The sequence below is a fragment of the Aedes aegypti genome, chromosome 3 (genome assembly GCF_002204515.2).
Source record: "Aedes aegypti strain LVP_AGWG chromosome 3, AaegL5.0 Primary Assembly, whole genome shotgun sequence".
NCBI lineage: Eukaryota > Metazoa > Arthropoda > Insecta > Diptera > Culicidae > Aedes > Aedes aegypti.
Window position 1 is genome coordinate 272,320,748 of NC_035109.1, and position 23,198 is coordinate 272,343,945.

Sequence of the window (23,198 nt, forward strand, 5' to 3'; positions counted from 1 at the left end):
AGTTATGTCTGATATTCTGTGAAAATTTCATACAAATCGGTCCATAAATAACTGAGATATAGTTCATCAAACTTGGTCATTTTGCATGAAAAATCAAAAGAGTTGCAGTTTTTTTTTCTCAGCGAAGAATCACACCATCAACGAAAATAGCGCGAAAGCAATAACCAATCGCGTGCGAGTAGCGAACGGAGTGACGAAACAACCAAGCGAGAACCCCACCACTCGCCATCGATGAACGGAGCTCGAGCAAATAAAACCACTGTTTGTTCTGCTCCCAGCTCATTCACAAATCGAACGGCATAACGAACGGATCAAGCAGCGGAGCAGCAAAGAAGAGCGCGTGAAAGCCACAGCAGTGTGCGAGTAGCGAACGGAACCAGAGAGCGAAAGCAACAACTGAAAATCATTCAGTGGACGGATTAGTAGTCAGCGCCAACCGGCGACCTGTTGGAAAGTAACGCCAGCAAAATATACACCATCTGCCTCTCCTTACCATTCATATTCTTGTACTTGATGAATTCAATGAAATGGTTTGGTTTGGCGATGGAGCAAAGAGTTATTTAGGATGATTTTACTTGACAAAGAGTTGTTGATAAATATTCCAATCAAAAAGAGTTGTTTTGAAAAAGTTCACTTTTAGCAGAATTTTCCTCGGGAAATTTATGCTTTACCAAAGAGTTGTTAATGAAATTCCTGCAGCAAAGGGTTGAGTTTCTCCCCACGAAAATTTCCAGCCAGGACCAGTCATGGCCCCCGCTTCCAAAATTCTCGAGTACGGAAATTGGAAAATGTATTAAAATTGCGACAGATTTTCAATACTGTTCAATAAACTGTTTCTTGGCCAATTGTAATGAGCAACTATTGATCTGAATTGATTTTTCTACATGTTGTCTATTGCGTTAATCTGAGAAATAGGCTATATGAAATTGATGTCTTGGCAAGGGATGTACAAGATGAGCATTATGCTGTTATTGCATCCCGACGGCACTGCAGCAGCGTTCTCGGACCATCCTCAAATTGTCGTATTGTCGATTATTCGTGATAAATCAGATATTGTATGATGCTACGAGATGAATTAAGAGATTATAGCAAGTATGTGGTAAGCACATTAAGAAATATTACTAGCTACTCTGTGTTTATCACGAGAAGTTCTTACTAGCTCGAAAGTGTAAATGAAATGAACCGAATCCTGTTGTTGTTACAGAGGGATTTTAATCCGAAGGTCATTCGTCCCTTAAATGAACCGAATCTGTCGAAGTATGTTTTACATAATTTGAATTGCAGTTGATGCTCCTCCCTTTCGTATTCTTCGCCTTCTTCTGATTGACCAATCTAGGATAAGATACATGAAGTTGATGTCTTGGTTAGGGATTTACGTATCTTGGAAAATTCACATGTGCGTTCGCATGGACAGTAAAAATATCAACATTATTTTAACAGCTTACAATAAATTAAAATCATGCATGTTTTGGTTTCGTGCAAATTTTAAATATTTCTGATCAATGTGTTCTGATATATACTATGACATTTGCAATAGACTAACCTGTAGAAAAATTTCAGATCAATAGTTGCTCATTACAATTGGTCAGGAAACAGTTTATTGAACAGTATTTAAAATCTGTCACAATTTTAATACATTTTTCAATTTCCATACTCGAGAATTTAGGAAGTGTTCCCCCATTATATGATAAATCAACGATGCTGTTAGAAATACCATACAATGCTGAGTAGTATGATGTTATTACGGTCCGACGGTGCTGCAGCGGTAAATTCTCAAATTCATGTAATAATGTGGGGTAAATTATGTGAACCAAATTGTAGTATATTGCGATATTTAGATCATTATAGATAAATCAGTAAATATCGTCCAATAAACCCTTTTATGAACGTATGTTGGCCCTAAAAAGGGCCGATTGAGCTTGGATGCTGTGACCACGAGTTTACCACGAGTCGAAATTTAGAAGCGCGGATCGGTCAACCTAGAAATCTTGAGCGATTTCACAAACCAGATGCTGGATTGGCAGCTTGAAAATTAATAGCTCAGCAGATTTCTAGCAGCGAGGTACTTCTCGCTGAGCAAGTTCGGAGGAGCTCTTACCAGCTCGAAAGCGGAAATGGAATGAAACTGAATCCGACGAAGGAAGCATGTTTTATAACCTCAGAATAGCAGATGATGCTCCTCCCTTTTGTGCTCTTCGCTTTCTGATCGACCAATCTGGGAAATGGGTATGTGCCAATAATGTGTTGGAATTACTTGAAAATTGCGGAGAATGCTAATGCGTGAGAAATTGGTCGAACATGAATTGCTGGAAGGGTTGAAATTAACTAAATATTCAATACGAGCTATTTATAATCAATAGTTTTCTTTATTATGAAGGTAAATTTCTGATCCATGGGTGCCAAAATTATTACAATTGTTCAATGAGAATGTCTTTTCAAAAGCATTCTAAATATGTCGCAATTTTGTTGCATGTGATAATTTTCCTAATCAAAGTGTTCCCTTAAAATATGGAACATCAAAGACGCTGTTGGAAATGCCACTTTTATTTTACACTCTATTTATGTGGAATGTTGAGCACTCACCCCGACGGCACTGCAGCAGCGTCCGCGATTACAGTCTCAAAATGTTTAGTCATAAATTATTCATGACAAATGAAATTTTGTATGAAGCTGTGAAATTGATTTAGGAATATTAGAAGTCATATATAAAGTCGGAAATATTTCTCTTTTTACTCTTTTCCACTAATTTGATGGCCCTGAAAAGGGCATATGGCTTTGTTAGCTTTGATGCTCTTACAGATAAATAACACTGCGGGATGTTATCAGTTGATTGCCATGGTCAAACGGGGAATCCTCAACTCAAATGTATAAATTTGAGCAAGTTATTTGCTTATACGACGAACCGAAAGTTTCGTGGCGTGGATGGCGCACAACAGTAACAGGTAGTGGATCACCGGGCTTAAGTCGAAATCTGATAATGGCGGCGATGACGATGGCTGGGTGAACGCAAACAAGCGGTGAACCACAAAGCGAGAATGACTTGCCCGATCGTGTTCACAGTTCGACCGCAAATTTTGCTGTGGACTGCTTCCCCTTCTCCTTCTTCTTGGCGGCGGCAGCGGTGATGACTTTGGCTTCGGACGGCATCTTCTCTCGCTCGCTCGACAGTTTGATTTGAGCGAAGCAAGACAAACGGGGGCGTCCTATCGATGTCTGTGCCTGAGAAGCACGCCCGGTCAGAGCCAGACGATCTATTGCCTGCTGAGATGCGATCCAAGCGGAGAATGGAAAGCAAATGACGTCAAATTTTCTCTAGTACCCCTATTTATAAATTTGCTTGAAATCAACGTTCTCTTTTAAAACAGTAATTAAACTATTTGGACAGGTATGTGGGATTCAGTAAGTAAACGACATGACCCTTTGATGTTTTGTCTTTCAATTGAGGCGCCATTCAAGGAATTTCGTTAAAACAGCAAACAGTTATTAGAGTTCAAAATATTTCATGCCAACGTAAGGCTCTTGGTTTTAAAATTCCAATTTCACTCCTGTATAGAGAATTTTTATTTTACTTTCAAACTGTGCGGCATAATCAAATGCAAACGCATTCAGTTCCCGATGGTTAGTGCCTGTGCTTTTACTGTTCATAAGACGCAAGGTGGAACTTTCCCCGAGGTCGTGTACGACTATGACAAAAGCCAGGATCAGCAATTGGTATATGTAGGTTTGTCGTGGGTTACTTCATTGCAAGGACTATTTTTGACAAACTCTACTTTTTTCAAGTTCCATCACGCCAAAGGCAGCAATTCAAGCAACCCAAGAGGGTTGACTTAAGGAATGAGCTGCAGCGCTTAGGCAATCATCGATTAGTGACGCTTTGAGACGAACTGCGTGAAATACTGGATCGTAGCGGCCAAGCCTGCATATTGATGAGTATCAATGTACAGAGCCTAAATGCTCATGCAATGGATATTGCTACAGACCAAAGCACTGGACCGATTCTATCGATTCTAACGATCGAAGCACCTGAGCTATCAAACATCTAATCTACTGGAGGAGTTTGGCGAACTACAGCTGGAGCCAGAAACCGATCACCCAACCAAGCAACACAAGGAAGCAACGACCAAACAAACAAATTCATTCATCTGGCATTATTCCTGGAACACCAAAGACTGGTTCTCGGAACCACAGAACGACAAATGGTTCTTTTCAGGACTACCAAAATGAGTCCAAAAAGAGTTAACTTTTGAAAACTTCATCCGATCAATAACAACACAAAACTAGTACACTTACAAATTCATACACATGACAAATCAAATTATTAATCATCGTAGTTCTACGTCAACCCCGCGGTAATGTAATAGACATTACCCACCCCAAATTTTTTTTCGATTATTATCGAAAGTAATTCGGTTTGATAAATAAAGTAATAATTTCCAAATATGTTTGGAGTTAATTGGTCGGAAAACGAGAATAAATTTTCAGATATATCTGAAGTAAGTAGGTGAATAAATAAGTTCGATACGCTGATCATTAATCAGTTCAGAAAAGTTAGAGTTAGATTTGGTCTGAACTAAGCAATTGACCCCAGATTGGATTGTGCCGTTAACTGTTTTGCTATGTTCTAAAGTCAAAATAAGAGCATTTTCAAAAAAAAAAAAATACGTCAAAATAATTATAATATTTAATATTTTATGGGCTTATACCAGAATATTATAAAAATTATGAAATTTTTTTTAGAATTAAAAAATTTCATAATTTTTATAAAGTTAGAATGGGCGAAATGTAACGAAAAATATGTCCCACCCTAGTGGTTTCCTAAATTTCATTCACTATTTCACAACGTGAGCTTTCGGTAAACTTGTGCTGCCACCTAACGGACACTAGGAGAACTTCTGATAGCTTAATTTTCGCGCACTTGTTTTGAGTTCCACCCATGTGTTCACTGCGACTACTCGAGCGTACGATTGCAACCGATTTAACGTTCATTCGATTGTACTCGAGCAATATGGATTGTGTGGAGTGATCGAATGCGCTTATTTGAATTTGCATGGAAACTCTTTGACGCCTGGGAAACAGCCGAGTAGTTTTCCATTGCTTTTTCTTGTATTAGAAATTCTATACCCAAATGGGTATAATAGCCTATTCAATTGGACAAATGCGCCATTTGAGCAGAGTTCTTAGTTAAAGCCAGACGTGTTAAGTACTACTAGATAGTAACGGAAAGTTATTAAATTGTTAAATCACTTGCAAAACCTTATATTATTGTGAAGAGTGAAGCAATGTAAGTAGTGAGTTAAAGTGATTTATCCAACAACTTCTATAAAGTGTTATAATCTTATATCTAGCTCTTGAGATAATTTGACGTTGAAGCACATTTTTGTTGCCTAGTAAACCGGTTAGCTGTGACCAAGTTTAAACAGGCTTAGGTAAGCATTTGAAATCGCTTGTTAGGCGTATATTTAGCTTTTAACATCCCGTTGAACAGGACACCCTACTCAACGTGGGGTGCTGGTGCGGACTCAACGTCTAAGAACAATACCACGTGCTACCTCGCCCGAACCGTAGGACGTCGGTGTGATCGGTGGCTTCAGTAATCGTGTCTGTGGCTTCCAATTAGTTTCAAGCACCACTGCTTAAGCTGATCAGCGTGAAACCTTCGTTAGAAACCACGTGCTCGACGCCCAAATTCCGTGACTGTTAAGTGCTCGATTCCAACGTTTCGGTTGCCGCCTGTGCGTTCATTCCAAGCACAACGCTTACACCAATCCGACACTCAAGAAAATCTGCTCGAACGGAAGGCTCTGCTATTCGGCCTTATCTCAGCGTTCATCGGCCAACCGTTGAATCTTTCGAGTACGGAGTGGGCACTAGACAAGCTAACCGTCGTGGTTTTGGGAGCCACTGTCCAGACACCTTCGAACAGATCATCCAGCTGGAAATAGTTTTATGCGATCGCCAACGAGGAACATCGGCCGAACGATTGACGCGTCGTGGGAGTTCACCACCCTCAGCCAGGTTTAGCGAAGAAGCTAAGGTAGGATAGAATTAGGAAATCTGCCCCTCAATAAATGTATGCCCCTAAAATAGAAGAGAGATTAATACAAGCGGCCGTTTGGGCTAATAGTATCTAATTTCTTTGGTCAAATGGTAACATTTTCTGATTTTATTCTGAATTTTTGATCGGTTTGTTTGATGATTGATTTCCATTTGGGTTCAAAGGGTTTCCTATAGTATTGTTGCTTTATGTTTGGGTGGTTACAGTGAACGAGAGTGTTTGAACTACTTTTACCCGCCTTCAGATAAGAGTCTCAGCCGGACTTAGACGCACGTCAGCAGTCTCCCTAGTCCAGGGAGTGGCGCTTAAGCTGCTGAACGGTTGTAAGTACATTTCACTTCGTTACATTTGTACAATCATTTATGATTCAGACATCTAAATCTTCTCCCCTCAGTATGTCTGTCACCACTTTAGAAGATCGTGTGCAGATAAGCCAAGTGCCGATTAGTTCACAAAGGGGACATGTGGGCTGATTCCCCCTGATATTTCTACTAGATTTCGGGTCCAAGTCGGGTTAAATTGTACCCGATGTCGGCCCAAAGTGAGGTGCACATCCATTCAAAGTCGGGTCAGAGTCGCGTCGGTGATCAAAATATAGTTGAGTCGATGTCAAGTCAATGTCGGGTTTAATTCATTCTATGTCAGTTTTAGCTATAAATTACAGGAGATTGAATTAGGTAAATTTGAATCATTCTGGACGTATAGATACCATATAAGGTTGTGCCCAGTAGCTCCGGTATTGAAATTCGGAATTAAAAAAAATCGCGGTATGACAGTTCCGGCCTCCTATATCTGAACATGTCAAATGGTCAAGTGACCCGAGCAGAAGAAAATAACTACTGAATACCAAACTGAGGTATTCCATACCAGATAATTTACAATACTTACAACCTGGATGAGATATGAATGAGCCCTGCATAAGAGGTAAAAAACCTCAAATAATAACTTCTGCATATTCTACAAATACCAAGTTGATAACTAGAGCAGGTATTGTAATACCTAAATAATACTTGATGGATTTTCATATAAAAGTAAAATTTTTCAATAGTAGTTCAATACCTCCAGCAGTCCTCAATAGCTATCGAATACCAAAATGAAGTATTTTTAATTGTTTTAAACATTTTTTTCAAACACCATTATAATACCAAAATGAAGTATTGATAACTGAACAATACCTAATTGGGGTATGATACCAAAATATGGTATGCATAAGTTATTGCGAGTTATTCTTTCCTCCTCGGGTATTAATGCGGTTCAAAAAGTGCGATCTCTAGACTTTATACATACTATATTCATATACGTTCCATAAATACATTCGAGATATAATAAAATTTTACCAAGAATCACTCGTGAAATAGGAGGCGTACACATTTCCGACCATATATCCGGATTGGCCACCGGTATCCACATCGTATTGGATCTATATGAAGGTGCAACTAATCCCCTTCACAATACCGTTAAAATTTTGAGAACGCCCTGTTCATAACCCATATCCATTAGTGTGGGACAAAATTTAGATTCTCGCTCCAGTCCACATTTTGGATTTCATTTTGGTCCCATAACAACTGTGCAAAATTTCAGCTCGATCGGAGAAACTATATTTTAGCGCCATTCGTTCAAAGTTTGTATGGTCACTTTTACAAAGAAAAATCGCCAGAGGTCGCCCATAGACCTCTATAAAAATTCAAAACACAGACTTTGATAGGTATTTTAACGATGAAGAATACTGCCGAAGACCGCGAAACAATCCGACAGTTGTGAAAAAAGTTTTTTAATGAAAATCTATTGGCAAAGCGACGTTGATTAACACGTAAAGGAACAACAATAATAACAAAATTGGGCAAAATTTCCGAATAATCGATACTTAATAACTTTTTCCACAAGCATCGGATTGCTTTGCGGTCTTCGGCAATGTTGTTCATCGTAGAAATACCCATCGAAATCTGTGTTCAGAATTTTTATAGAGATCAATGGGCGACCTCTGGCGATTTTTCTTTGTATAAGTAAGTTTTTCCATAGTAGTCCTCATACAACTTTGAACGGCTGGCGCTAAGATATAATTTCTCCGATCGAGCTGAAATTTTGCACAGTTGTTATGCAACCTAAATGCAATCCAAAAAGTGGACTGTAGAGAAAAAAAAATGAGAACAGCAATAGCCCCTTTTGTACTAAGGCCTTCAAAACACGAAAAAAACGTTTTTTTTTTATTGTTTTTTCGTGTAAAAGATATTTTATGTGAAATGTTATATTTTTTTTTAAAGGCAAAATCTGTAGCATTCATTTTGTCCAAGAAAATTAAAAATTGGTCAACAGGTTCAAAAGTTATAATTATAAATAAAAATTTTGCAAAATTGCGATTTTTCTGGTCACTCTATTTCGAAAATGGTCACCCTAATCAAAAAATCCAAAAACACGTGTATCCTTATTTCGGATAAGGAACAACATAGCAAATTTTCACGGAATTCGGCGACCCACTAGATCGGGTTTTCATGGAATGGCTGTATTCGTATATTCTGGTTGTCTGGGTATGGGGTGATAATATTGAGATACCTAACGCGGGATCGAATCCCATCCCCGAAATAGTCATAAAAAATTTCAGTGACGACTTCCTTCGGAAGGGAAGTAAAGCCGTTGGTCCTGAGATGAACTAGCCCAGGGCTAAAAATCTTGTTAATAAAGATATAAAAAAAAAAAAGATACCTAACGCATAATTTTCAAATTCTAAACTTTTTAATTCTTTGGCATGACACATTTGAAATATTAATTTTAACATGAAGGGAAGTGAAATTTCAACACGTGACTCGTTTCGAAGAGTTTTCAAAAAAAAATCATTTTTATTTCATTGAAATGATTTGCGAACTTTATTTCACTATCAGCATAATCATAATAATGAAGTTTTTGAAATTCATTAACACAAGAAGGTTAAATAAATTAATGAACAAATTATTCTATTTATTAATTTATTTTCTACGATACTATAGGCTTACTGCGGTAAACTTGCGTAGGAAACTAGAACAGATAGCATCGAGTAAAAGACAGGGAATGCTGTGCAAAAAGCATGCGTGCTTCTCCGAAATATTATGTGCGTTTCCCATTCATTGCAAGTAACTCAAAACAAGATGCAGGAAACAACCAGTTTTTAAGCGAGACAAAGCAAAGCACACGCACTAACTAGAGAATATGATTACGGAGAGCACTTTTACATTGTTTCTAAACAATATTTGCAATAACCATCAATAATTGAGGTAATTTGGACAGTTTTTAAGTGTAGGTGTCGTCACACCAGTAGCCAGAATAAACCATGCTAATCAATGACATCACTTCCGTACCGCTTTTCACTAACACACATCCATTATCCAACACCGATTAACGATTCAATTGAAACCTTTGGTTTAAGTTGCACTACTATTTTAACCTTTCGGCTGTCGCGCGAATTTTTGTAACGCGAGTAGTAGCGCGTTGTACTTTGTACAACACCCTTGGTTTTACGAATGTCTCAGGAATTTGACCACTTAGAAAGGTGGTTACTCAAAATCTATCATTATTCGAGCAAAGTTTTTTCATAATTTTCATTTTTTTTGGGCGCAAGTGAGCATAGAGAATTTATTTTGCAAATATCTCAGGAGCCTGATCATGAGGTGGCGTCTTCGAAAGAGTTGTTCAGTTGTTGGTGAAATAATGATAGTCCCTGAGTTTCTGAACAACTTTGCCGAAGATGCCTGTCTAGAATGTCAAGATCCTGCAGTATCCACAAAACACAAATTTCATGCTCACCAGCACCACCTGGTGGCAAAATACCCTGTTTCTTTGCTCGAATAATGATAGCCCTTGAACTACTGAGCTACTTTGCCGATGACGCTATTTTTCTAAGTGGTCAGGGCCCAGATAGCCGTAGCGGTAAACGCGCAGCAATTCAGCATGACCATGCTGAGGGTCGTGGGTTCGAATCCCGCTGGTCGAGGATCTTTTCGTGAAGGAAATTTTCTCGATTCCCAGGGCATAGAGTATCTTCGTACCTGCCACACGATATACACATATATCAATCGGCAAAGAAAGCTCTCAGTTAATAACTGTTGAAGTGCTCATAAGAACACTAATCTGAGAAGCAGGCTATGTCCCAGTTGGGACGTAACGCCAGAAAGAAGAAAAAGAAGAAGAAGAAACGTAAAAATTCATCAACGGAAGTTTTAAACCATCACCGAAAAGCACCAATAAACTGAAAACCATTAAGTAAACGGTGATCAAAGCTAAAGCAAGAAAAGTAAATCTTTCATGCCTACTAGTGTCACCTAGCGATCAAATTCCGAATTAAATGAGGTACCATCAGAAAGAAGATTCTTGGAATACATTTTGGTTTGGTGTCGATAGATATCTTTGTTGCAAAATGATAGCAAATAAATCACAACTGTTGTACAAAGTACAATAGCGTACAAAGTACAACACTATCCCGAAGGTGAATCTCTCCAAGTCAGCTGAGAGTGCACACCAGGAAAATTTTAGCTATATATGTTTTGAAATTATAAGCGGTTTCTCCACCATCGCTTATGCCTTAACCCCAGGTAAACTATATGGGTAAACGTGGTTTACGGCTCAAGTGGAGGTGAAGAAATCGGCCCTTAGACAATTGAAGTTGTCTGTTCTGCAGAAACTTTAAATTGTTGATCTTCATATATAAATACAAGTCAGAAACAAAAGGTATACGGTGATAAATTATATTCATCGTGTTTAAAAGTTTCGATAGTCACATATTAGTTGCATCAATTTAAGTAGAATTTTCAACGTGTGTACGAAACGCAAAGAGCGACAATAAACCTATAAACAAGACATTCCAAATCAGCTGATCGAAAGCTCTTTGACAGTTCTTCTATGGAATGACAGACCTGTCACATGAAAAGGCCAATGAGACAATTCGATACCACGCAAACCATCGCACAGGTGAGTCAGCACTGCCAGGGTTCTAGAATAAGGGCGTAAGTAACATTATCGATTCCACTTCATCCATATCTCTCCTCTGAATAAAGGTGGAAGATGTTGAAACACAAAATGGCATCGCTACTAAACGTTCTGAAGTGAAAAACAGCTTACAAACCTATTTTTTGTCATCTCTATTGACTGAAGATTAGACCGATGAATATAATGAATAGATCATGTTAGAGAAACTTAATAGTAGATTGGAGTACCTTGTTCCTTTTAATTCCGCCCTAAATGCTTATCATAGACAGATTTTTCGTATTTCGACTACCACTTACAGTGTTCTTCAGTGTCAGTTACTCGTATCCAGAAGTAGATACGAGTAACTGGCATGAAGAAGACTGCTAGTGGTTGTCGAAATACGCGTATCTGTCTAAGATAAGCATTAAGGGCGGAAATAAAAGGTACAACGTACTCCAATCTACTTTGAAGTTTCTCTATTGAGATTCTGCTCAGAGGACTCGAATACATTAAAAAAAAGTCAATCATGTCACTTACGCCCTTATTGAAGCAAACGTTGAATCACTCCTGCACTTTTTTTCGAATTCAAGGTTCCTTCTCCCAGAAGAAGGGGGCCCTGCGGTAATATGCACCACAGGAAGTTATGCCAAAATGAACACTAAACATCATGTATGTAATGTTTTCATACACGAATCTAATTGGGTTGGGTTTACTCCTCATGGTGTTGAGTGAATTTTCATCATAACTGCACTGGATTATAGGAAAATTTTACTTTTTCCAAACACTATTTTTGCGTGAATTATGATTGATGCGGGGCACGATGTACCGCTTTTTGGGGCAGACCGCATCACAACATTGAGGCAAGACGCATCCAAACAAAGGTGCATGATGCACTACAACAATGAGGCAAGATTCACCATCGTGTTTTAAACGTAATTTTATTTATCGTAAAAACACAAGTTTTGAATAATTTTCGTCTACAAGAAGATACAATTGTACATAAATACGTTAGTGAAGACTTCAAATGACCTATCCTTTATGATTGTAGTTTATTTAGAAATGGATCATTCTGCCCCGACCAACGGAGTGCATGTTGCCCTAACCGGGCGCTAACAGAAAATATCATGGAAAATATAAATCTTTGTGTTATTTCGCCAAATCGTCTCGTCAACAACTAATCTAGTCTCTAATCATCTGTTTTATGGTTCAAGGTAGTAACAAATCTCAATTCATCACTTTCAAAACAACAAGTGAAATGATCGGGAACGTTACATCAGAATCGTGCTTTTCGAATAAAATGTTCTATCTCCCTGTTCAGTTTTTTAAAATATACCAAATTCTCAGGGTGTCAACAATTTTCAACTTTTCATCAATCAGCATTGTGTTTTTCACTCAAAACTTGTTTATTTCAGAGAAATTGGCAAGGCGCGTTTTGCCCCGGCAGTGCATATTACCCCAGGAACCCCTACATGTAGCACCGAAAGAGATACGAGTCGCACCCTGTCCCTGATTTCAGCTTTACAGAACTGAAATCGGCCAGCACAAACGTAGTACTAATTTGTGACTTTTTTTAGGGGCTAGATCTAGGACTCGGAAAGGTTTATATACTAAATTGATCTCCGAAAGAAAACAAAAATTACACCATATTTCCAATTTGACCAAACGATCGATGGATACGAATGAGATCATGCTTGTTTATCTGTGGTGTTTCCTATAATTTTGAAGCTAGAGCAGAAGAAATTAAGCAGTATAATCATTATATTCCCAAACGGTATTAAATTTGTTTTCCTTACTCTGTGCCAATAGTGTGCTACAACATCAGTGATTCAGTGGGAAGTTTACTAATAGTTGAAATACATGATAAACTGCACTAATGGAATCAACTTTCGATCGAAAGGCTTTCCAAAATTTAGATGGGCTGCAACCTAAGCTCTGATTTCTGCACGTTGGCTTTTAGAAATTGAAAAGGGCCGAGCATCTATTTCCAATGCAAACACAATCGATAGCTTAAAACTTCCATCCGGTACCAGGAATGCATCCATTCTATTAGCAAAATACCCCGGATGGCGGAAATGAGCACACCTTCAACCGTTTAACCTATTCGTAATGCTCACCTCTCTGCAGTGTTTCCGTCCGGCCAGAGTCCACCACCCACATGATGCCGTACTTGTCGATGGCGATGCCCTGCACGAACTGCAACGCCGAGCAATTTCCCCTCTCGTTCATGGCCCACGATGGGAAAGGCACTATTTCCGGATCCGTGCGTCCATTGTTCTCCGGACGAACAAAATATCCGAGCGTTGCCGGAACACCGGGCAGCATACGAGGCACCGTCACGTACAATCGATTGGCGTACGGCTTAACGTCCGAAATCAGAACGTTTTTCGGGATGTACTCTCCACTGTAGAGTGCACGTGCCCGATCCTCTTCGGTGGGGTAAGCAAAGTCCATCATATTCCACTCGTACACCACTCGAAACTGTCGATCGGCTTGGGTCGTTGGAGTTCCGGGGGTCGGAGGGTACAGGACGGGATCCGCATTCTGAGCCACCGCCGCCAAAATAAGCAACCCGAAGAACTGCGCAATCAACGTTCTCTTCACGATGCTCTCCATGATTTTTGCGCACTCAAGTGCACCACCACGAGTTTCAACCACACAATGACCCGATTCTTAATCGTCCAAACAAACACCTCTCTTCTCAGCACCGTCAACAATTAACATAACGTGACTAATAAATGAAGTATAGTCAGATGCCTTCTCCTCCCTCAGCCTCCTGCTTCAGCCCTCTTCGGGGAGTTTTGTCGCTTCGTCTGGTGGAGCACAAACAATCAGGTCGGTTTTGGATTCACTGTTGTGCCGTTCAAAAGCCCCCCACAGTCGTCGAGTTGATTTCAATTATCAGACGATGCCCCGAAAGAAGCGGCTTAGCGAGCGGGACAATTCGTCGTGGCGGGGATTCTGGTGCTCTGTAAGAAGAAACAAGCAAAAAGAAAACGTGTTAATTTAATTATTGCGAACTCATTTCGGTGCGGGTCATGAGCGTGGATGGAGAGGGGCGGGAGTTGAGCCGTTGCAACAACACCACGACCCCCTCCCTCCACCCCCTTTGGAATGGTACATTTAATCACACTACATTAATTAGTGACGAATGGTAAATATTTTGTTTGAATTTTCAGCTTGTTTTATTAAAAACTAGTGGTCCCGGCAAACTTCGTCTTACCATCAAGTAGGCTGTTGAAAAACGCTTTTGATCGTCCCATATAAAATGACAGTTTCGTTCGCGCTCGTTCAACTTTCCCGGTGAATATCCTGGGATTTTTATACACACGAACACGTCGGAACCCCTGACGAACAAAACTGAGAAAGAATCATTCAAATCCGTTGACCCGTTCGTAAGCCATTTCGTGACATTCAAACACCATTCCATTTTTATTTATGTATAAGATAACACAAATTTGTTCAAGTTTGAATAAAACTATACAAAATGACATTGAAAGATGTTGTTAGCAATCTACAACGGGTTTTGCAAAGAATTTGCCGGAAATGATTGTTACTAAATTTACTGGCAGAAACAACAAGTTTTTTCGAAATCAATCTGTTCAAGAAGGATAAACGATAGATTCGCTAAAAAAAACTCTCAAAAGTTTTTAAAGTATTTGTCTAACTCCAGCAATTTCTTTCGATATATTTTTATGTTCAGATTATTATTCGAACTTTTTGACAGAGCCTTCTTGACAGAATTCCCTTAGATATTGTTGAAGGACTTTTCAAAAAATGCGTCCAGTACATAGTGCGTGATGTTCTGTATTATTCGTTCAAAAATTAAAAAAGAAATTATTCAAAGGAAATTACTTGATGCATTTCTTTAGTATTTTTTATAGTTTCCTTAAAAGCACATTAAGTATTTCTTATCAAAAGAGTTCCTCTGAGTAGGTATTCGTTAAACAATTTCAGTAACGAAAATTCCAGGCAAATTTTACATTATTCATTAGAAAACTACATATTCTCTAGCACTCGTTCAAAAATTGTGATGTAATGCAACCTGTAACTGATAAAAAAATCCACCGGAAAATACGGCTCTTTATAATGATATGATCACCCAGATTTTTTCATACTGAGGAAAATGTAACTGAAGAAGGAACAAACATAGCCTAGTTATACTTAAAGACTATGAATGTCAATAATTATCAATCAGTAAAGAATTATTCCAACAAAACCAGAATATTACATTTTAACAGAAGCAGGGGCAGTCCATAATCCACGTAATGATTTTTTAGAGACTTTAGACCTCCCCCCCTCCCAAAACAAAAAACTAAAATCTGTATGAACCGTGGTTATTGACCTGAGTCGATATCGAGATATGGAACATCGATTAATATAGGTTTCACTGTACAGTCGGCTCCTCACATCTCGATGTTCTGCATCTCGATATCTCTCCCTATGTCGATGATTTTTCCAGTCCCTTCATTCTGCATACATTTTCACTCTTTTTATCACGATATTCTCTTTATTTCAATATCTCCCTTTCTCGATGTGACTTTCATTCCCAATCTTCTCTCTGTATGTCGATATACCAATTATCAATGGATGCTAGACTAAATTTAGTGGATCAAAACAAATGTTTTAAGACGCAATGACGTCGATTTATTTTCAGTTTCCTGGTAACGGAGTGATTTTCAATCTAGTATTCATTGAAAATGTGTTTTTTTATTGTTCTCTCCCTATCTCGATGCACGCTATGTCTGAACCAGACGAATATAAAAATCGAATGTACATCGGATTTTTTCTCGCTAGAAATCAGTATTTGGGTTATTTTTTCATAATCAGAAAGCTTTAAAATATTCCATCGGTGAAATTTTGTTTTTTCCACTTTTTAGCCATTTTTCATACTAAATCCTTTGAGAATAACGTTTTCGGAGCATATCCACCCATACAAAATGTATGGAAAAAATTGCACCGATAGAATATTTTAAAACCATCCGATTATGAAAATATAACCCAAATACTGAACTGTAGCGAGAAAAAATCCGATGTACATTCGATTTTTATAATCATCTGGTTCAGACATAGCGTGCGATGGTCCTTTTGATATCGAGATGTGAAAAATCGACTGTAGTTATTTTATTATACAACTCTTTGTGAAAACATTGCCTTCTGAGTCAAAGTCTGAGTCTGAGTCAATTTCCGATGTTTTCTCATGTCAAAATGCAACTGAACTGTAATTTTATCATTATAATTTTAGGTTATTATCAAGACATGAAATAAATGTGTTACATGATTAAATCAACGTTAAATGGAAATCTGTGTTAGGTAAGGTAGTTATACAAGTAACAAAACTTAATTATATGGATATTACACTGGGGTATAGCTTAAGGCTGCAAAAATGATTGATTGTTTATATATATTTTTTTCATTTTTTAATCTTTCAATATTTTTCGTAATTTGATAAAACATATAGAGTCGTAGTTTATTAGCCTCTCTACCGTCAGCATCAATTTTTTATCACAAAAAACAATCTGAACAGTGATATTTTTGCATAAATTTTCTCACAAGTGTAGTTCGAAGTTCCTGTTGGCACAAGAAGGCGGGGAGCACAGTGAGCGAGGTGGCTTGATCAAGTGCAACAATATCTGAAGAACGTGGGCCAAAATCGGAGTTGGAGAGACACAGCCATGGACCGAGTAAATTGGCGTAACATCGTTAACGAGGTTTTATCAAATTAATTCATGTAACACCAAGTAAATAAAATAAAAGTTCGAAATTCCTTGGAGGACTGGCGCATAGCCCACGTAAATATCTTAGACTACAGATTTTTTTCACATATTTGATAAATCGCTTTCCAGAATAACCTTTTAACGAGAGTTTGTTATGAAAAAGATGGGGCAAATTGGTGCAATCGTTTTCTAGTGATGAGCAATTATATTTTTGGGTATCACTCTTGCAGTATTAGGATCTTGAAAATGTTTTAAAAATTTAATGGGGATTTTTTGAAGACAACTTAACAGATTTGTATGAACTTGATAACTTGACTAAAACAAAATGGAGATCATAAATATATGGGGAGTGTCGGTCCTCGAAAGAATATCTTAATATCTTCTAAGCTGGGAGACCACTAATCCACACACATAATACAAATAAAAGGGTTTTTTGGGGCTTGGTCCAAAAATATAAAAAAGACAAACTATCTCATTATCAATTCAATGAAGCAAAATAAGCGAGTCAATTTGATTTTATCGTTTTACTTTGATTTACAGCGAATTTCATGTAAACAATTTTTCATTTCTGGCCTACACTGAAAAAAAAAATCCAAAACTTGAATTCGATTCTACAGAAAATGGCCATTTTTTATTTTGATTTATTTTTTCTTTTACTTCGTTTTTTTGTTGTAATTTAATTAACTTATTACGCGTGGTAATGGTGGATAAATTATTTGAAAAACTATGACGAAAAAATCCACGTGCTCAGGTGGGATTCGATCCCACGACTCTTGTGCTTCACCAACTAAGCTATCGATCCATTTGGTTACCCAATAACTTAGATGATTACGAGTTTCGAATTCAAATCGGAACAGATCACGCAGACCCATGACATGACCTGAAATTATATCTTTTCAGAAATGAAAATAACATATTTCAATTTTACCTAAGCCAAATCTCTACTCTTTTAAATAGGCCACATGAGTTTTTGATATTTATTTTAACGTATGTATTACGATTCGTTTTTTATTATTTTTACCAAATCAACCACTGCTGGAATTGAATTTCCAATCTCTATTTACATTTAAACACTTTAGTTTGAAGTTCGTATTTAAATAAGTGATGGGATGATTAAGTATCATATCAGCACGGACAAATATACTTTTCCAGAATTTAGTTCTACGCATTTTCGGAACCACAAGTTTTTTTAAACAAAATCGCTCAGAAATAATTCGATTTGTGCTAAACTGATATAAGATGCTTCTAAGAAATGCTACAATCTAAAAATAAAGAAATTGGCTGAAGAGAAAAATTCAATCCAACGGATAGCAGAAGAGATATTCATGAGCTTGTTTACTATTATTTAACTAAATATGGAATTATAACCCTGCAAACATGTACAAACATCCTTCATTAAGATTTGAGGAATGAATTTTTAATAAGGGATGATAAGCGTATTTGGAACATTTCTCAAAATTACTCCATAGTAATTTCCATATAAGGTGTCCTCGGGCCACCTATGAAAGACCGCCTAGAAAGCTGGAAATTTCACAGAACACTATTTTTATGGTAAGGATAGTAAGGAGCATATGGGAGATTGAATTTTCAAACATTTTAAAAATTTGAATCGCCCTAATGCTACATCATCTACATATTGATAGTAAAATATTTCATTTGAAATGAGCAATCGACCCTAGTTGGGTAAAATAATCAAATGTGTGAAAATCAGTTTTCTATCTGCACTAATCTTGAAATGGGAGTTAAGCTTGGAAAACACTCGCTCTATTATTCCGTTTCTGTCACTCACTGGCACTCACTGGATTTAGGATGAGTGCCGATGGTAGTCAATACAAATACCGAATAATTGTTTATATTCTAATAGCGCCCGAATGGCATTTGGTTTTGAGTGCTGATGAACGTTCACTTATTGACAATACATTCCAGCGAATGATTCAGTGAGAGGGAATCTGCTCATTCAGCCGAATGCATTCGTTTACTGAATGCCGAACGCGTTCGTTCGTGCCTTGTAAGAAGAGTTCCTATCACTTCTATTCGTGTTTGTCCCGATTTTCGCTTTTCCGCATTCGGTTATGAATCTTGAGAAAAGCGTTCATCCTAGTTTGATTCGACTGTCACTCAGCATTCGGTGGCAGCAAATATTGTGCAATTTTATCGGCAACGTTCTGGTGAGTGAGTGAATTTTCCCATGTATGATGAAGTTTTTCTGGGATACCCTTAATACTTTGCAACTGGATTAAGTGGACAAACTAAAGTGAAGTTTGTGAAAAAGTTACACGTTTTTTGTTCATTATCGGACTTACGACTCCCTATGAATTAGACTAGGTGCGTTACCGCTGCGCCACGAGAGAATCCAGTGAGTTGAAATCGAATACAGATAAACTTCTCTGTTCATGTATCCTTTAGTGGCGTAGCGGTAACGCTAATTGATTGGGAGTCAAGAGCTCGATTCTCACCAAATTGACATGAATCTTTTTCGCCAGTTGAACTTGAATTTGTCCATGGAATCCAATTGCAAAGTAGAGTAGTAGTACCAATTATGGCTTTAGTATAAAGTATGGCAAAAGTGGGTACAAACACGAGATTTTTCCTATTGTTTCACTAGAATAAACAGCTAATATTCACAGAAATGATAAACTTATATGTTTTTGATGATAATTAATCCTCGAGAAGAACATTCGTGCAATAAGCTACGAAAAAAGAACATTTGAAAATCTTGCCCCACACATATGTCACCTTCAAGGTAGTTTGCTAAAGGGCACCCGTTACGAAATTTATTTTTTCTGGGGGATGGACCTTAGACTGGCCTAGCTCAGTATGGGAGAAAAATAAAGTTTTATAATTGCACGGGGCACCCCCTGGATTATTTCTTAGAGTTAGAGGAATACTTCCTGAACATGTCAGTTCATTTGGTTGTTCCATGAGCTGGCGCAATTGAATTGAAGTTAATATGGGATTTTCGGCTCAAACATATGGGAAATAGAATATCCTCTCCTGATTGGGTCACGATAATTGTTGATTGCGTTCAATTGAACTCAGAATGTCAAAAACATTACTTGATACAATAGCGAACAATATTGTAGAAGGTTGTATGATGATTAAAATTGAGAAAGTTGGTGTTTTAGCTATTTGAAATAGATTTGCAATACTGCTTAGTATTTCTGCAGCATAGCTGGGTGGTAGCCACTAAGCACATCATAGCCACCTATGACGCTGGGCGAGCTGCGGTACAAGGTGCATGAATAAAATACATACACGTCAGTCCCCTTCCATGGGAGAAGGAAGTCCATACCTTACCTTACCAGTCAGGCTAAGGCCTGGGTGGCCTCTGCTGTACGTAGGAGACGTCTCCATTCGACTCGGTCCATGGCTGCCCGTTGCCAGCCACGCATTCTGCGAAGGGTCCGCAGATCGTCCTCAACGTGGTCGACCCATCTTGCTCGCTGCGCACCACGTCGTCTTTTGCCGGTCGGATTGTTTTCGAGAACCATTTTCACCGGGTTGGTATCCGACATTCTGGTGACATGCCCGGCCCACCGCAGCCTCCCAATTTTTGCGAGGTGGACAATGGTTGGTTCTCCCAGCAGCTGGTGCAATTCATGGTTCATCCGCCTTCTCCACGTTCCGTCTTCCATCTGCACTCCGCCGTAGATGGTCCGCAACACCTTCCGTTCGAAAACACCAAGGGCGCGTTGATCCTCTGCACGTAGGGTCCATGTTTCGTGCCCATAGAGGAGTACCGGTCTAATCAGCGTCTTGTAGATGGTCAACTTCGTGCGATGGCGAACTTTGCTCGATCGGAGCGTTCTGCGGAGTCCAAAGTAGGCACGATTTCCAGCAACGATGCGTCTCTGGATTTCTCTGCTGGTGTCGTTGTCGGCGGTCACCAGTGAGCCCAAGTACACGAATTCTTCGACAACCTCGATTTCATCACCGTCAATATGAACTCGAGCTGGGGGGCGTGCCGTGTCTTCTCTTGAGCCCCTCGCTATCATGTACTTCGTCTTTGACACATTGATGTTCAGTCCGATTAGCCTAGCTTCAGCCCTTAGTCGGATGTACGTATCCGCCATCGTCTCAAAGTTCCGTGCTACGATATCAATGTCGTCGGCGAAACCAAGTAACTGAACGGACTTTCTGAAAATCGTGCCACTCGTGTCTATCCCCGCTCTTCTTATCACACCCTCTAAAGCAATGTTGAACAGTAAACACGAAAGGCCATCACCTTGCCGTAACCCTCTGCGAGATTCGAAGGGACTCGAGAGTGTCCCTGATACTCGGACTACGCACATCACTCGCTCCATCGTCGCCTTGATCAATCTTATCAGTTTGTCCGGGAAACCGTATTCGTGCATAATCGTAATCCTTATTTCGTCGCGTGGGTCTTTGCCGATTGTTCCGGGTCGTATTATCTCCTATGTTATTCGCAATAAGGTTTTTTACGGGTGGCTTATTGGGCCTACGCCAACACTCCTGTCTCGCCGGAGCGCCATCGTGCCAGCTCTGTTTAACGTCCCAACTAACACTAGGACGATCGCGCTGATGGGGCTACCACCTTGGATTTAGCTGTGCGCGATTCAGCATTTCTTGCTCAGCCGCTGGATACCAGAACAGACGCTGTTTGAGCCGCACCTCCTGGTGAACAGACGCTCGAAACGTACCTCCTCAATCTAGCTGATGTCAGAAGGACAACAGTGCCCAGGCTGCACTACCAGCTAAGTACGCAATCCTTAGCTGGCGGTCTTTGTCATCGTTTGACCCGTGGAAGCGTGAGGTAGGAACTTGTGAGGACCAGCGCTGTGTTGAACGCTCCTTCCTTGTTGTCGACTCACCGTTTTGCAGCCCAAAAACAGCCAAATTGTCTTAAGAAATTAATGAGCCGCCCCTAATTATTTCACTGTAATTTCAATTCCTTGGTAGAAACCGTATTCTAAATTTTTAGAAACGCAAATATTATTCTTTAATTTAATAAAAAAAAAAAAAATGATGCTAGAATGAAACCAAATGATTTAAGGATTATGGACATTCTCAGACTTATCCTTAACGGATTAACTTCATCTCTTCTGCTCGCTTTGAGTTTCTGTAGTTCAAAAGATTTTACTTGATTTATTATAAAAATAAGAATTGAAAGAATAAGAAGCCTTTCTTTTAACATAGATGTTTGGAATTTATGCTTTTCAATCAGCAATGAGAAAAATATGTATACAAGGGCAAGATATAGATTCAGAATCGCATTAGGATTTCTTCAAATGTTAATCGAAATTTGTAAGTGTCTTTATTTTTTACAAAATAGTTGTTAGAAAAAATGTCAAACGTTGCAAATTACTCACACAAGCGATTTTTTTTGTAGAAATACCCAAATAAAGTTTGATGTATCTTCTGGTAAGAAAAGGTATAAAAAAGTCTTTCTAAGAAAATTTCTGTCAGTATTTTGGGAGGAATTTCAAAAGAAATCCTAAAAGACACTTCTGAATGAATCTTGATTGATTTTGTAGTTGCCGATGTACACGCTGAAAGAAGCCAAAAAAGAATTTTTATAATAACTCTTAAAGGATCCTTGGATGCATTACATTGAGAATCTCTTGGGAAATTTATTGGGAAAGAGATCCAATACGGAATTAATGGAGTGGTGCATGACAAAATTTCAAAATTATCATCAGCAGTTATTTATAAACAAATACAGCCGACAATGCAAGTGTCCGTCGTGATACGACAAAATCGCTATAGAGAATACTTATAACATTGAAATATGTTTCATAGGATCAACAAATGTCGAAAGAGCTATTGCTAATAAAAAAAATGGTCGTGAGGATATGTCAAGACAATTGTTGGGTAAATTCTGTAAGATACTTGAAAAACAAAATTAAATTGATACTTGGGGAATACAAATAACAAGTGTCCTTGAAATAGTTTTAGAAGAAATTCCGGTTGAAATTCTCGATGCAATTTTGCGAATGACCTGAAATGTTTGTTGCGAAGATCATGAAGGAATAATTAATTGAATTGTTAAACATAAGATTTTTTTGTGATTTGAAAAGCAGAACCTTTGCTACCATTGAAAAGCAAAACCTTTACTAGCATATAGTACTTCATGATTTTACGAACAGTGGGTTTGCGGCCTGTGGATCTATAGCATGCACATATAAGTTTTAGATGATTTAGAGTTGATGAGTTCAATCATTTTCATCGATCAACTACATGGAATAAGTAATCAAGGAAATTATGCATGGTCATTTCACACTTTGATTGATTTTCAATAGTTTAACACGAATCATTGTTGCATAGCAATTGCGGGCGACTAATCCTTGATTTGACCTGCTCGCTCTGCTCTGATTAGACACGAATTTTTGTTGCTTATAAAACTGTTTCTAAATTTTTCCTTTATTTTTTTTTGTTTTAGAAAAAAAAAGTTTCAAAAGCTCCAATTTGTTTAGAGTCAAATGGTCCTATCCAATGACTTCTAAAGAAATTCTCATGAATCTATCCACAGCCAACCA

General features: G+C 38.4%; 1 protein-coding gene and 1 long non-coding RNA gene across 2 annotated transcripts in view; one reads left to right on the forward strand and one right to left on the reverse strand.

The window, feature by feature from the left end:
- The window catches only part of LOC5564720 (protein yellow), a 74,757-nt gene that overhangs the window by 14,529 nt on the left and 37,030 nt on the right, over window positions 1-23,198 (reverse strand). Inside the window, exon 2 of the mRNA XM_021848675.1 lies at window positions 13,102-13,953. Within this exon, the coding sequence (XP_021704367.1) occupies window positions 13,102-13,600 (499 nt within the window). The 5' untranslated portion in view covers window positions 13,601-13,953. The remainder of the gene's footprint in view (window positions 1-13,101; window positions 13,954-23,198) is intronic.
- Window positions 4,723-6,034, forward strand: LOC110677679. The gene is made up of 2 exons (XR_002501125.1): window positions 4,723-5,281; window positions 5,346-6,034. It is a non-coding gene; the product is annotated as an uncharacterized LOC110677679 (long non-coding RNA).